At 37.7% G+C, this 17126-nt stretch overlaps 2 protein-coding genes across 6 annotated transcripts in view; one reads left to right on the plus strand and one right to left on the minus strand.

Annotated features, from left to right (window-relative positions):
* LOC139982879 (phosphatidylinositol 3-kinase regulatory subunit alpha-like) overlaps positions 1 to 7187 on the plus strand; it is a 37383-nt gene extending 30196 nt beyond the window's left edge. Inside the window, exons 19-22 of one of the 3 annotated variants that reach the window (XM_071996034.1) lie at positions 569 to 631; positions 794 to 955; positions 1855 to 1929; positions 2672 to 7187. In XM_071996034.1, coding sequence (XP_071852135.1) covers positions 569 to 631; positions 794 to 955; positions 1855 to 1929; positions 2672 to 2891 — 520 coding nt within the window. In that variant the 3' untranslated portion in view covers positions 2892 to 7187. The remainder of the gene's footprint in view (positions 1 to 568; positions 632 to 793; positions 956 to 1854; positions 1930 to 2671) is intronic. The other 2 variants (XM_071996044.1, XM_071996047.1) reach the window with 2 other exon arrangements.
* Positions 4154 to 17126, minus strand: part of LOC139982963 (uncharacterized) — a 31274-nt gene continuing 18301 nt past the window's right edge. For 2 of the 3 annotated variants that reach the window (XM_071996211.1, XM_071996221.1), the window contains exons 7-14: positions 16247 to 16399; positions 14482 to 14818; positions 13659 to 13765; positions 13091 to 13151; positions 12298 to 12392; positions 11336 to 11540; positions 10836 to 10951; positions 4154 to 8482 (exon numbers count right to left, since the gene is read on the minus strand). In XM_071996211.1, coding sequence (XP_071852312.1) covers positions 8186 to 8482; positions 10836 to 10951; positions 11336 to 11540; positions 12298 to 12392; positions 13091 to 13151; positions 13659 to 13765; positions 14482 to 14818; positions 16247 to 16399 — 1371 coding nt within the window. In that variant the 3' untranslated portion in view covers positions 4154 to 8185. The remainder of the gene's footprint in view (positions 8483 to 10835; positions 10952 to 11335; positions 11541 to 12297; positions 12393 to 13090; positions 13152 to 13658; positions 13766 to 14481; positions 14819 to 16246; positions 16400 to 17126) is intronic. The other variant, XM_071996227.1, reaches the window with a different exon arrangement.

Consider the following 17126-nt stretch of genomic DNA (forward strand, 5'->3'; position numbering starts at 1 on the left):
TGACTCTTATTGAGCACACTATTCGATTAGGTGACTCTTATTGAGTACACTACTGGATTATGTGACTCTTATTGAGTACACTACTGGATTAGGTGACTCTTATTGAGTACACTACTGGATTAGGTGACTCTTATTGAGTACACTACGGGATTAGGTGACTCTTATTGAGCACACTACTGGATTAGGTGACTCTTATTGGGTACACTTCTGGATTAGGTGACTCTTATTGAGTACACTACTGGATTAGGTGACTCTTATTGAGTACACTACTGGATTATGTGACTCTCATTGAGTACACTACTGGATTAGGTGACTCTTATTGAGTACACTACAGGATTAGGTGACTCTTATTGGGGGCATCAATGAAATGCATGTACTTATGCATTAGGTGGTTGTTATATCATACCTCTGATGATAAAAATCATTGTGAAGTAACACTAACTTTGATTCAATTTGCTAGTGATGATCCATTAGCTTATCACTTGCAAAATTTAAATTTCTAGTTGTGTCAATTTTAGTTCAAAGAGAATTCTGACAGTTTGATCAATCTTCTCTTCTTCCTCTACAGAATGCTGGTCGGCAAAGGTGTGAAGCAAGATCGGTTATACGACGACCTCAAGCGAGGAGAAATGTAAGTGTCAGGCATCCATTTCTTCTTCATAATAATAATAATAATAAAATCCAGCAGCGTTTGCTATCTCAGCTTTTTTGAACGGTTTGGGGTATCTGGGTGAAAACTAATATGGTGGCAGTACATCAGTCGTAACTTCTAACCTGGGTCTTCTCTCCACAGACGAGTGGATAGGTTGCGACCCGAGCCCCTCCCACATAGCAACCAGGATCTGTGGTTCGTAGATGTCTCCCGCGAAGATGCAGAAAAGATGCTGAAAGGAAGAAAGAAGGGAACGTTTTTGATACGGAGCAGCAAAGCAGGTGGTTTTGCCTGCTCTGTGGTGTAAGTAACCCCTGCATGTAAATCTCTGCCTTCTCCCTCTCTCTCTCTTCTGGAGTCCCTCTAGGAGGGGGGTACCCAATTCCATGCAGCTGACTTTTTCCTTTTGACATCCACCTTCTAGCTTTCTTGCAGCATTTGCAAAATTAGCCACAAATAAAAAATGTGCTTTTTAAGAAAATTCAGTCAAGATGTAGCCTGGGCACGAAATCCAAAGCAGTCTGATCCACGCTAAACCCTCAGTCGGTGCCCTTGCATTAAGACTGTGACTGTGCGATTATGACAGTGTGTTATCTCAAGTGAGGTATATAAATCATGATACCCTCTGAAAGGGTGTATGTAGATCTGTATATACTACTGCAAATGATCTCAGCGTAAGGTCAGTCTGCAATCTACTGCGCAATGGTCGGTGTATCTGATCTGAAAGGAACAGAATACTACACACGACGATCTTAGCCAAGATGCCAAGAATAAAATGCAAGCTTGGAATTTATCGTCTCAAGAAGATGAAAGATGTACGATGATGATGGTTGATACTTTCTATAAACTAATATGTAGATACCTATAACATTAGATTACAAATATCATGCTCAAAGATGGCCTCTGCAATTGTTACAGCCAACTAAAGCTATAGAGCTGTATAGCTGTATAGCTATATATATATAGTATATATATATATATATATATATACTACAGCTATATATATACTATATATACTATAGCTATATATATACTATATATACTATAGCTATATATACTATATATATACTACAGCTTTATATATATCTATATATATATATATATATATATAGATATATATACTATAGCTATAGCTATGCAGCCAACTATAGCTATAGAGAAGCCTTATGCGGTCTTTCTAATGCCCTTTCTCCAAATTTCAGAAACTCCCCGCGTCGTGTAAAACCTGCATTCAACTCATTGGAGCCAGTGACTGAGCGACCCCAAAGGTTACATGTGTACGTTTCTTAAGATATTTCAAAATAAACTAAAACTGTTAGCAAACTGCTTATCCACTAGAGAGCCTGTGTAAGAGAATGTGTAAAAGTAGGTTGGCCTGACATTTCGATCCTAGCAGGATCTTCTTCAAAGGCTAAATGACAAGTAACAGTAAAGAAGGGACAAAAACATGTACAGAATACAGACAGGTTAATGAGAATGGTGAACACAAAGAGATGGATGTAAAGGGATTAGTGGACAGGGGATGGAGAGAAGAAAGAAAGAAACCAACAGGGGAAGAGGATAGGTAGGAGATCAACAGTGGAGGGACAACGAGAGGATTAAGGGAAGGGGGTAGGGAATAAACTGGAGAAGGACAAAGACAGAATGGTGTGGAGAAACAAAGGGTCGAAGACAGCTTTGAGAAGAGGAGTGAAGATATTTCACGGCATAATTAAGGATTGGAAACTGGTCATCATTTGTGCTTAAAATTTGCATTTTTACGATTTGAATTATGTTTTTATTGCACTGAATAGAAATAAGAAGACAGATGTGGACATGAAAAAAGCCATTAAAGAAATTGAAGGCTTTGATTTACTTTATAGGAAAATATATCCTTTCTGATATGTGATGAGATTTTAGCAACTAATTATCCCATGGGTGTATCCTTTTTTTTGCAATTAAATGAAATAAAAACAACAGATAAAAAGACTTCAATCAAATTTTATTCCAATGTCTTTCTCTGTCCTTCTGTCTCCGCAGGGCAAACGAGGACAGTGACGTCAGCCATTGTAAAATTAACAGCACGGTGACTGGATTCGGTTTTGCTGAGCCCTACAATCTGTACTCGACTTTAACCGAACTGGTGATAGCCTACCAGCAGAACTCTTTAGCCCAGCATAACGAAAAACTGGAAACGGTGTTGCTTCATCCATACCATGCCCCCGCATCACATCAGCATCCTCATCAAAATAGTAAATGATAATGAAATTATCATATCTATTCCCTTTTTCTTAGAACTTTTACATAATGTATATTTTCAAGCAATTTTGCCTTAAAAACTATATCGAACCAGGTAATGAATGCACCGTTGGGTTAGAATGCATGCAGGGGGCAACTGACAGGGAGTTCATCAGAGGTGGCACAGGGGACACTTCCAACCCCACCCCCCCTCCCCAATCCATCCCCAACCTCCCCTTTCTTACACCATTCCTCTGTTCAGTCAGTTTTGCAGCCTGGTCTTTGAAGTCTCTTTCCAAAGATAAATATGTTCTTATGACATCTCCACTCTTGTTGGGGTAGGGCATGTACCACTTCCAACAATTCATGGAAACTGATGACAAACAACCGTTTCGGGTAGTAAAATTTGATATGAAAATAAGAAGGGAAGGAATGATTCTTATTACCGTTATTACCGTTATTTCATAAACGATATGCTATATGAAGCCTCCTATGCATATTTTAATATTTCTAAGACAACTGATGTACATATATTCTACAACATGCTACGGTTCTAACGCTCTATTTTGTACTCGCAACAACTAATCAAACCTGAGATTCTTCTATTGTAATATTTTTTCCCCCCTTGTCTTTTGTTTTCTCTCTCTTTCTTATTTTGTTTTTGTTTGGTGATCGGGATCACACTAGAAGTTCTGTTCTGTGATATTTCTCTCAATTTGTACAGTATAGGAAGGGTAGAGAGATAAATTAAACGTCTTTGCATATATATAGATAGGACGAAGCCAGCTTGAACTGTGCAACTCACTTTATTTTGTGTTCAAACAGGCTTTATTGATCGATCAGTTATTGATCAGACCATCATTTATGAATGTATCAAGGTCACATTCATAGGTATTTGTCAGTCTGCTGGATGTCGGCCAAGTACGAGACGAAACATTAAAATTTAAGTTTATCAAAGTTTATCGATACCAGACATTACGAGAAGTCTGAGATGTACATTTACAAACCGTTTTTTTATGAATAAACTTTTGGCCTATCTAACTTTTCTCAAAATTTGCTCCCACGCAGGAAACTTTGTAATAACCTATTTTCAACAATCTATAATGTTCGGTTCCAATTCGTATATTCTTACAAAGTCACCAAATCGCGCTATCAATTTTGACAGTTTGCTTTCACAAAGTGGATAATAAATCAGATATTCACTTCCGAAATGAAAGTAGTCCAATAATAATATTGTGAACGCCTGGACAGAATGAGCTATTTCAGTTAGTTTTAATGTTCATATTATTTCTTCTGATTTCATTAGTCAGTAGTGTTTTACCTCAAGATTCTAGTCAACTATTCTAGGAATGGCGTTTAAAAAGTACACCAGGTTTAATGTAACCGCTCATCACATATATCCACGATCGAGGATGCGATGACTGCGTTTGTTTTGGTTTCCACGAGTTTTGTTAGAATAACAATAATCGTAGAGAGCTCCTAAGATTTAATATGCATGAACAGTGTAGCGGACTAATGTGAAATGCTTTGCTGGACACTGGTTACAGATGATGTTGCCCTAACTACACAATACACAGTACACACCTGAAGTCAATGGTCTGTAGGGTTGAGCTTTTTAGTATTGTATCTTACACTCCTAGCAATGGCGTGTAACAGTGATACAGCAGCTGAACCATCCACCAAAAACAGTGTGGTCAGCAATCGTTGATGAGATTCTCAAAGATAAAGAATGTTAAGATGCTGCAACTTACAAGGCCTGGGAAGTGCCAATATTAGTATTAAAAGATGATGGTAGGTTGACCCTCAGAGCTGTTCATATGACCGAGTCTGAATAGGTAAATAATGTAGGGATGTTCTAGAGTAGTTAATTGAAAAATATATATGTTGCGTTAAATTGCTTGACACAGTGGCAGGCCGATGTGTAGTGGTTAATTTTTTGGGGTAGATTAGTCACAATCTGGTGCAAAGTTTTGGTGCTAACGGCAGATTAGGTAATGAAGGGCGACACAGGGTGAAGTATTGTCAAATACTCTTGTGAGGTTCATTTAATCTACATTTTCTGTTGGGTTTATTTCTAGTAATTTTATTGTTGAAGCAGAACTCTCCATGGAGGCATGAAGTGATCCGATTGGTCCTTCCAGCTGAGCAGAGAGAATCCCCCTTGATTGGGTTATGCATATTTCTGACTTAAGTAACACGTTAAGGTCCAATTTGACAATCAATCAATCAATCAAAAAATTATTTACAGCCAAATTCAAGTGGTGCTTAGAGTCAAGAAAATGCTCTTAAGAACAGATAAGTCTTAAAAGTTTTGTATTAAAAACATTTAGGTGCTGTTAGGTAATGTCAGTGGTAATTAATGTCAGTGGTAATTTGGTAATGTCAGTAAAGTATGTTCCACATTTCAGGAACTGTAATATGGCATGACCAACAGTCACATGATTGGTCCTGGTTGATGTGTTTAAGTCTCAATAGAGGGCTGTTAGTGGCTTCCATACCCTTTTATCTCACCATGCTATGGCCATTAACTCGGGTAGCATTATTGCGTACTGAGGTCAACACTTTGGAAACGATCAGACTTGGGCATTTTTTTTTTTTTTCATTTTTGGATATGGACTATAGTATTCACCAAGTAAGAGGTAAATATTCAGTTTGTAATTTGACCACTTTGTTCCATTTTATATATGAATTAGGAGCCATTATTATCAACTAATTATTTTAATTGACCTGTGGATCCTTCGAATATGCTATACAGATAATAACATATAGCAGATAATTTGACATGCTTTCCTCCGTATCTAATCAAATTAATTCCTTGGACCAGTTTCTGGGTAAAGACGTAAGCCGGCTGTGAACAGGAGATACATTTGGTGTTTTACTAGGTGTACTGAATGTTTTATTGAATAAATCAGAGATAATGTAGCCAAACGTCGAAAAGTCGAACATTTTATTCTAATTCTTACATACTTGACCACTACATTGCCCTAATATACTTTGTATCGTGTTGTTGCTTATATTCAGAACATGACATACAGCAGTTTATCCATAATGCCAGTTATTGTGAAACAAAGATTCATAGTTTTTACCCTATTTCTGCTACTACATTAAAGTTGGGAATATGTGGAGATTTTTTTGGTAATTAAAGATTATATTAATTCAATATGCCATCTCTATGTCCATAAATTTAAAGCCCATTACACATTTTATAACTATTCAAAGACAATTTGAATTTATTTTTGCCATCCCCAATGTGCAGACAATTTTTCAGTGCTAATACCACTCTACACTGTCCTCTCATATCCTGCTTCACTGTACTCGTACTGACAGTATGAACAGTTCTAAACTGAATCTGATAGAAAATGAATATTCATACTGCTCATACTGTCAGTACAACTGCTTTGAAGCATGATAATGAAAGTAAAGCATATCAAAACTTTGTCCAACTGGTTGCAGGCACTCTATAGGTACAGCACCACTCCCCCCCCCCCCCCCCTCAAATCTGTTATGTGATGTCTGTTATATGTCACTTTGGCGTTATGTTTTTATTTAAATTAATTCAAGCAAATTTGTTATTAATGAAAAACCATCTTAAAATTGTTTATATTATGTGGTAATATTTTTGGCATGCTATGTTGCCATCGCGTGAAGAAGTATATGTTTAAAACTTGTACTGTAATTCATCATTGTAAAGTAAAAAATATTCAAAAGTCTCAAAAGACTTTATGTACGACTAAAGTTTATGAATAAACAATTATGCAACCTAGTCAGATGATTATCAAGAAAGGGATAGTAGGGAATTTGAAAGTGTAGGATGATAGCTGTACGGAGATTGGTGATTGGACATTCGATTGACCAATGATCACGCAGTCCCAGTTCAGATATTATATGATTGGGGTTGATAGTGAGATCATTTTGGATACATTTTTGGTATCCAGACTCTACCAACCGAGAGCTGACCAAGAACCAAGAGCTGACCGACAAAATCTATCTCTTCTTAGTTTTGTAGCAAAATCACTGTCCCACAGATTTCATAGCAAGAGGGAGAACAGTAAATATTTAGTTTGCATGCAATATTAGCTATTGGAATAAATTAAAAACAAACACTTTATGAAATCTGCTTATTAAAAAATATCCTCCTTTTTTCGTTGTTGTAACAGTTTTGTATTTTTTTTCTCTTTTCTCAAGAAAACAAGATGTTTCTTTGAATGTGGAATCATAACAGAAATATTTATTCTTATGCAAAGCTGACTTTGTAAACATATCTTGTGGAGTACATATTTATGTAGCAATTAAAGTCAAGGATTTTATACAAGATAAATTGTAGCTGCCCTTTGTTATTAAGTGTGTGACCTTCTTACAATTTTATAAACATTCTCCTTTCCATTCACTTCCAATTCTTCCCCTATTCCATCTGTCCCTTCCCCTCCCCCCCCCCACTTTCCTGTACAAAATAGTTCTATGCAATCCACTGGACAACAACCATATTGAATGGTAGAAACTTGCCATAGCACAATGCATTAAATCTCACATAGGCATGGTCATTTGAAGAACATAAATCTGTTTGCTTTTTTAAAGTAATGCAGTTATATTCTGGAGGGCTAAATTAATGTAAATTATCCGATCAGATTGCCAAAACTGTGATGATTTTAGTTACAATGGTATCTATTGTAAAGTAATGATTTTAATACATTTCTGTTTGCTTTGCGACCTCCCAGCTTGGTGACTATGGCTGAGACCAACAACTGGTGGCCATTATAAACCTTGTTCTCCCAAAGAATTCTTTGTAAACTAAGAATGACAACCATGGAAATAGGTCTTTCATCTCCCATGCATTGAAGCTAAGGAACTAATCTCACATCGTAATCAAGGCCCTACACCTAATCAATCGTCTTGCTGTTTTTCTCATTTTCTTCCTCCTAGCCATCAAACGGTGATCCAAATTTCATACGATAATGAATATAGCAACAAGTTTCTGGAACCAGCCGGCCAACCTCTTGTACAGGATTGGAATCCCTTGTCATTAGCCCGGCTTGGAACCGATCGGCTGCTGGGTCTTAGGCATCAAAAGTGTTGCCTAGGTTGAAGGGCAGAACATGACAAGTTCCTCTTGCTTGCAAAAGGTTCGGTTTCAACCACGAAGCCAAAAGCGTCTCTTGTTTTTTCAAGGACCACAGGCAACCATTTGGATCATTTATCCAGCACCTATTCACAGACTGACCCTCATCATGTCTTATATCTCACTATTCATCTTCCTAACGGTGAATGTCATCACAGAACAGACTGTATATCCAACGTATTATCTGGTTCCTGATCTAATCAGCCAAGGAGGTCTTGGGCCTTTTTCACAAGAATATCTCTGTCCTGAGGAAGCTCTGAGATACCTCTGGCAGCCCTAAGCATGTCGGAGTGAATGAGCCTCCATTCTCTAACTTTGGACCTCTCCTCCTCGTTCTCTAGTCGAGCTAGTATTTCATACACCAGGACCAGGAGCCCCTCCTGGTTCCTGTTTGGAATAAGGCCAAATCCAGTACACGCATGACAGAATACTTGACCCGCCAGAAAGAGTCGACTGTGATTGTCTAAACAAGCAGCTCTCTTGGTCTGTAACAGATCCTGGGAAATAAAGAGAAAGGGGAAGTGTGTTCAGATTTCCAGGTAGTCAAAATAAAGTTCTGATGGAACTTATTAAGTCTCTCTGCCAAAAAATAAACTCAAATAAGAGACTCAGCTAGGTACAGGAAAAGAGTTGTTCTGCTCCTTTTTTTAAAATCAAAATTGAGAAACGGACATTGGCAATAGGACTAAATAGAACGTTAACTTCCCCAGCCTCGGGGTCGTCAAACTGAATCTTAAAGTGGGGGGGGGACAAAAATGACTGAACATGGATAAAACTGAAGGAGCCCATGAGCGCCTTGGCCCAAAGCCTTTATCGGGTGGGGTCCAGAGGCCTGCCTTAGGGCCCCTGATGGGTGAAGCCCTGGTGGGGCCAGGGGGCGGACTCACATCTAGACATCTTACAAGTTTGCTTCTGTTTGGTCTCTGAACTGATATGTCAGTCATAAATATATTTTAACAAGAATGTGATTAGTTAGACTTAAGCATTAGAAAGAATTGAGAAAGAATGATCTTATGTAACATCCGGGTGTAACTTAGGGCCTGGTCAATTGTCAAACGTGTACGGCGACACTAACACATTCCTTAAAGGAATGAGGACTGGAGTTTCTTCCTTAGTAGAAACATGAATGCAGGTTAGCACCCTTCTCTTCCCCCCTCCCTTCCCAAGCCCACGTAACACAGGCCTTAATCACTGATATGTAGTTGTATGAACTCACCTGCATTGCTAGTAGCATTTCATGATGTGGTACATGTATCAACTCACCTACATGGCTAGTGTTGTGTTCTGATCCATTAAAGTTAAGACAATGACAACTGTGATGTGGATGATAACTCTCGCTTATTAATAGACACATTTCATAGGTTTCATGTCGAGAGCTGTCTACCCAATGGACGTACCTCACATTTATAACAATCATTACAGCAAGCAAGTAAGTAACATTTGATGATGTGGTACATGTATGAACTCACCTGCATGGCTAGTAAGTAACATTTGATGATGTGGTACTTGTATGAACTCACCTGCTTGGCTAGTAAGTAACATTTGATGATGTGGTACATGAGTGAACTCACCTGCATGGCTAGTAAGTAACATTTGATGATGTGGTACTTGTATGAACTCACCTGCATGGCTAGTAAGTAACATTTAATGATGTGGTACATGAGTGAACTCACCTGCATGGCTAATAAGTAACATTTGATGATGTGGTACATGTATGAACTCACCTGCATGGCTAGTGTTGAACATTTGATGATGTGGTACATGAGTGAACTCACCTGCAGGGCTTGTAAGTAACATTTGATGATGTGGTATATGAGTGAACTCACCTGCATGGCTAGTAAGTAACGTTTGATGAGTGGTACATGAGTGAACTCACCTGCATGGCTAGTAAGTAACATTTGATGATGTGGTACATGTATGAACTCACCTGCATGGCTAGTAAGTAACATTTGATGATGTGGTACATGAGTGAACTCACCTGCATGGCTAGTAAGTAACATTTGATGATGTGGTACATGAGTGAACTCACCTGCAGGGCTAGTAAAGTAACATTTGATGATGTGGTCCATGAGTGAACTCACCTGCAGGGCTAGTAAGTAACATTTGATGATGTGGAACATAAGTGAACTCACCTGCATGGCTAGTGTTGAACATTTGATGATGTGGTACATGTATGAACTCACCTGCATGGCTAGTAAGTAACATTTGATGATGTGGTACATGTATGAACTCACCTGCATGGCTAGTAAAGTAACATTTGATGATGTGGTACATGAGTGAACTCACCTGCAGGGCTAGTAAGTAACATTTGATGATGTGGTACATGAGTGAACTCACCTGCATGGCTAGTAAGTAACATTTGATGATGTGGTACATGTATGAACTCACCTGCATGGCTAGTAAAGTAACATTTGATGATGTGGTACATGTATGAACTCACCTGCATGGCTAGTAAGTAACATTTGATGATGTGGAACATGAGTAAACTCACCTGCATGGCTAGTAAGTAACGTTTGATGATGTGGTACATGTATGAACTCACCTGCATGGCTAGTAAGTAACATTTGATGATGTGGTACATGTATGAACTCACCTGCATGGCTAGTAAAGTAACATTTGATGATGTGGTACATGAGTGAACTCACCTGCAGGGCTAGTAAGTAACATTTGATGATGTGGTACATGAGTGAACTCACCTGCATGGCTAGTAAGTAACATTTGATGATGTGGTACATGTATGAACTCACCTGCATGGCTAGTAAAGTAACATTTGATGATGTGGTACATGTATGAACTCACCTGCATGGCTAGTAAGTAACATTTGATGATGTGGTACATGAGTGAACTCACCTGCATGGCTAGTAAGTAACATTTGATGATGTGGTCCCAGCAAGCTGTCTTCAGTAAAGCTTTCACTTCTATCACAGAGAGCAGCAACTGTGATAACTGTAATTCTGTTGAGATGTCTGAAAACAGAGAAATATAAACAACACTTTACTTGTATTAATATCATGTTGTATGGATCAAATGAAGAAATGAGTTGTGTTTGTCACAAAATTACCAAAGACAAGGTGGTCTGTTTATTAATCCACCAAAAGTAACCCTTTTTTATTGACCTACATATTGTCATAATACACAATATTTAAGGGTCAAAATAAAACAAAAACTGTTAGCAAACTGCTTATTCACTAAAGAGCCAGTGTAAGAGAATGTGTAAAAGTAAGTGGGCCTGACATTTCGATCCTAGCAGGATCTTCAGAGGCTGAATGACAAGTAACAGAAACTACATGGGACAATTAAAAACACAGAATGCAGACAGGTTAATTATTGAGTATTTGTAGGGTTCTTACCATGAATATTCAAAGGCAAGTATCCAGAAAACTGACTAGAGTATGGAATCATTGAGAATGAACTAAGGAGACCTCTAAGAGTCACCAGGGTACTCTTCCATTCTGCTATGGTACACCGTTCAAGATGGCATGCCAATGCTACCGTTAATGATCTGTGGTTTAGTTGGTAGCAACTGGGAGTTGATGTAGCCTCGGTCATGATAATCTGGGGGAAAAAAACAAAATAGATTATTAGAAAAGCTGGGGTGTGTGTACTTCACATGCAAGATTATAACTTGGTCTCTTTGACTACTAGCATGAAAAATCATCTGCAACAGTATGCAGTGTTCCAAGAAATCCAGGGGGGCGGGAGAAGAGAGGGGAGCCTTGGGTCAATTGGTTGTCCAAAGGAAATATAGGAATGAGGAATAATATATTCTAATTCTTCTTATAATATAAATAAACAACTTTCAACTGACTTGCTTTATGGATAAGCAGAGGAAATTTGAAGAGCTGATGAATAATGTGAACATATAGACAACAAGTATAAAGGAAGTTGTTTCCAACTTTTGCTTTACCTGGCTTTGAAATTAGGCAGCAATATTAGTAGGTTAGCTGGTAGGATATAATAAAGTATCCAGTTATGTTCCAATAAATTTGCTGTTATAGATCAACAGTAAACAGGACTAGAAATTGTCACGACTCATAGGTTAAGAGAGACCTATATATGATACAAAATTATCTATAACCTTAAACATAAAGCACTTGAAATTTCTTTTTATTTAACCTTTACAGAGAGGTCTGGTAGAAGCAGAGTCAACACACCCCCTGAGGACTTGCCCCTCTACCCCCCCCCCAATCCCTCTAGTGCTTTTCTACTATCTATTACAGAAAATTAAACAGCTATAATAGTACATCTGGGCTAAATTATCAAATATTACATCAGAATGTTTTCAAACCCATCTAGTTAGACCGATACTTACCTCACAACACTCTTGTGCTACCTTTTCTGAAGTACTGCCTACTTGCAAAATTGTGTCCCAGATGGCCAATTCCTCTTCTTTCGTTGACTTATCTGCTAAAAAAGGGGAAACAATCCTTACTTGCTCTAGTACATTAATGTTGATATAGAAATGTATATTAAATTATCATTAAGAAAATTCGTCCATTATTTTTAAATCAACCATCAACTCTAAGAAAATACTCAAATTTCTCTAGCCATGGGTACAGAACATTGCATACTTTGCCGTTTGAGAAAAAATTGGGGCTTAATCCACCATCGTTCTTAAGTTTATTGCATTAATGTCGAAATTGTTGATTATAAACAAAAATCTGTAGAAGGTTGTCCCATTTTTTTTAACCAACCATGAAGTATTAGAAAAACCTTTCACATGCTCCAACCTTAAATACTGAGCATTATAAACGAACTCTGCATAAAATATTCTTCGCCAGAGACGAACATAGGTACATTGTATCATCATAGAATGACTACTGGCTTCAGTGACTCTGGTTATAAGTTGAATACAAAGAGGCGACCAGTCACAGACCAAGGTGGGTGTGGGTGGGGGTGGGATTGTATATTAAAGCAGTGTTTAGCACAACCTTGTGTGTGGACCTAGTTATAGACCTTTCACATTCCAAATTTAAAGTTTTCCTGAGAGACACGCCCTCTACTTCTCTATAACCTGGATCTGCCCGGACAAATAAGCATCTAATAAGTGTGTTTGTATCTTCAACAGACTGCAATTATAGTTATGACATTGAGTACCCCCTCACCTTCTAAATTTCGAAGTGATCGTAGCTGCAGACGTACTGCGTCCAGGCAATCCTGGGAGTACTGAAAAGAAAGCAATTAATAAACTAAGATAAAAGAAAAGGTTGACAGAGAAAGAGACTGTTTTATGGTGGCAAGTAAAAACCTAACAACAGTCAATGTTTATTAAATTGAGGTAAAAATTGTTGACTAGGTAAGCTAGCTCTTTAAATAATAATTTCATTCACATGTTCTGTTGTGATCCTGCGGAACTAATTTTTGGTACAAAATTGTGACAAGATACCTTGAAAAGAAATACCAAACTGATTAATTGTTTTTCCAGGCTATATGCACAAACAGAAAACCAATAAGGGGAATTTTTAAACATATTCTGCATGACTTATAAGAAATGTTTTGGCTGATGGCTTATGTTCCTGAAGACTGGTCCACAACCTCCTCTGTGATCAAAAATGTTTCTTGATGTATTCAAATTTTCTGTGGGGCAGCAGTATGGGAAACCAATCACGTTCAGATTACAATTGGGCAAATAACTGAGAAGAGAAAAAAATCAATTTGCAAAGAAAAACTTACTTTTTGAAAGTCAGGAGCCAGACTTTTTAGTTGATCATATACCTTTAGCTTTGTTGACCAATGAAACTCGTATAAATTCTTGCTCATGACCTGTAAATTTGCATCAGCTGAGAGGTGATGAGAGGAAGAAAATGGTGAAGGTAGTAAACTCTTTGAAAGCTAGGCACCATGACAGCTAAGCTGACATGTCTACAATTTCAATACGGTAAAACTAGCTGGAGATCGTTGGTACAAAGACCTCAAAGACAAACAAAGATCCAGTGTGAGGCACTTAAGATAGCATGCAGGTCAGTGAGGCCTCTTGTAAATTGCATTTAATTGCCTCGAACTTCAAATCCACTACTGACTAGACATAAAAAAATCTATTGGATCTTTCGTATTAAGTCTCACATTACCGGCCTCAACAAAGACTTGGGACCCCTTAACAACTATCAGTTCTACAGACATATGTAATCTGTTCTTTGCTCCTTAATCCACTTCCTGTATAGTCATGGTTTATTTGGTTCTAATTCCATCCTTGCCACTTACACTTATCTAGCATCATACTTTCATTGTGTTACATTTTGTACTTTTCATTCAACTGCCAAGTATTGCTGACGAAAGTCTCAGGGGGACTAAAATTCCAAAATAATTTCAAAACCTTTACTCCTTATTTGTCAATTAAGAGTCACATCTCATTTCTCTGGTTTTCTCTAATAATATTTTCTTTTGGAGTAAACGGGGATTTTCATTAAATAATGATATGTCTATAGATGCATATTGATATGTATCTAAATATATAGATACCATGTTGTACTACAAAGTCAGACTTGCTATTTCTTACCATCATTAGTTATGTAGGTTATACCCTTACAGACCAGTTGCAGGGACTCGGTACAGAGTTCCTTAACTAAGCTCCACTGCTTAGAGTTACTCTCCAACACTTCACACAGACACATCACAGAGGAAAACAACAGTTCCTGTGAGATGTACTTTACGGCTGATTGCAAAAGTCTATTAAGTAGTTTTAGCGCCCTCTCCAAAGGCATCGTGGATGCCACTCTGCTGCCCTCTATGGCATTACATCCAAACGAAAGGCTCGGAAATATCAACTCTACGAGAAGTTCATCACATGACAAGACAGGTGGCTGCATGATCGGAGAGTCAAAGAAAACAGATTCCTGTTGAATAAAAGAAAGCAACATTTAGTTTGCTAATAATTTAGTTACACCTGAATCTTCCGAACTGGCTAGACAGTTTAATGTTCTTATATAAAGTGTTTTAAAGCTCACAAAATTGACAGAAATCATTCTACGGGAATTTGAATGATTTTTTTGGTTTTATTCAGAATGTTCTTCGCTTGGTCCAGATGGTGAATCACAAAATTAATTTATCATTCAGTAAACCATAATGATATCATAAGTAAACCTTATGAATTGGCATGAAAAAAAGGGGGGCGGGTGGAAAAAAGAAGCAAAGCAGGCCTTGTTATTGTGATACAAAAGGAGCACTAAAAATTTATGATCGAAAAGAGTAAAACTTGCTTTGTGGGAATCAAGCGATATGCCACCATTTATTCAGACATTATCAACCAATGGACATACAGCTAAAGGCTAAGACTGATATGGACAACATCACACCCTCACCTTAACATACAGACGAGAAAGACAGATGACGTCTAGCGTTCACTGAAACTGGTCAGTAGAATGCAGAAGAAATACTATCAATGTTAGAAAGGAAACGATTATCCTACACTCAACTGGACAGATAGTTAGAGGAATCTCTTATAAGACTGTGGTCATACATACATAGAACAAAACTAACTCTTGTGTAGTCTCCAGCAAACCATAACAGGGGTGTGATATATCCAAGGTTCTTTTTGTTGTCTTTCACATTTTGTTATGAACTTTTTTACACATGAATGAAAAGAACCTTTCAAAAACCTGATTTAAAAAAAATTGGTGTAGAATGTTGAACCAGACTGAGAGGAATCTAACAACAAAAGAGACACAGGAAAGGAAATAATAGTTGTGTCTTCACTTTAGGTTTGTGGAATAATATAGAACAAGCTAGCACGCAAGATCATACATTATCATCTGATGAAAGGAAGGCAGGAATCCAAACATGTCCAAAAATAAATATATAAATAAATAACACGGTAAAGGAAATAATAGTCGTAACTTTACTTAAGGTTTGTGGAATAATATAGATAGTGTGAACCGGGAAAGTCATACATATCATCTGATGAAAGTTGAGCAGGGCGGGGGAAAAAAAACACCGTAAAGGAAACCCTGTTCAAATATAAACAGAAGGACGTGTGAAACATCAATGTGAAATAGAGTTCATATTAGTGAATAAAGGGAAAGAGGCAAAGAAGTATAGCAATGTGTCCACCTAACCTCACATTATCATCTTTCACATTCATTTTGGAGAGAAAAAAAAAATTTGCACGAGTACCACACTTCCACTAGTGAACATAGCAAACCCCATTCTCCTTGACCTCTCCTCTGTCCCCCCCCCCCCCGACTACCCCATCACCTCGTTTCCGATCACAATCTTTGCTGTCTCCACCCATCCGCAAGAAACACTATCACCTATCCATATCCTACCTGACACAAGCACACCACAAAGTTGAATATGTTCAATTCTTCTGTTTTTGTCCAAGCCTCAGTCTGCAGATACTGGAACACGACCGAAAAGAGCAGACCTTTTCCAATTCTTGACGGATGCGACTCTTTGAGCAGTGGCAGACTCTGTACGACCTATAGCAAGAATATCAGAGGAAAATCAAAACCAGTGGAATGTTTAAAGAATAAAAAATGAAGGCCAGAAGGTTTAGTCATTCCTTTCCTTATACCTGGTTTATACATGCAATCACCAGATTGAAATAACAATGGAGGAAAATGCTTTCCCAAACAAATGCAGGCACACGCATACATGCTATCAGCATAGCATATAGATTCCCTTTTGCCTCTGGCAAGGAATCAAAAATGACTTTAAAGATAATCAAGGGGAAATCTGTGTACCTGATTGTGGGGAAGACAAAGATGGTGCCCTTTCTATTTAAAATGACCAGTGCCAGTTAAACATATCAGCATTTCTACCATAACGTTTACTTCCAGTATACCGGTTTGTGACTATTAAATACAGGATATGACACTCAATGTTATTTTTAACCAATATTCAGGTAATAAGTACTAGTAAATGTTTATTTAATAATTTTTGAGAAAACAAGCAATGCAGCTGTTCTTATTCAAACCACCTACGGTGGAAAAGTATCGATCAATTCAATGCTCGTATGAGAGCTCTTGGTATAATGGACAATGAAGTGAGCAACTTTCACATATACATATTAAAATTGTTACATATGAAATGCAGGGGGTGGCGATCATTTCAATGCTTGTACGAGAGCTCTAGGTATATTGGCCAATGAAGTGAGCGACTTTCTCATATATTAATATTTTTAAATCATTTCATATGAAAAAGCAA

The sequence above is a fragment of the Apostichopus japonicus genome, chromosome 2 (assembly GCF_037975245.1).
Source record: "Apostichopus japonicus isolate 1M-3 chromosome 2, ASM3797524v1, whole genome shotgun sequence".
Taxonomy (NCBI): Eukaryota; Metazoa; Echinodermata; class Holothuroidea; order Aspidochirotida; family Stichopodidae; genus Apostichopus; species Apostichopus japonicus.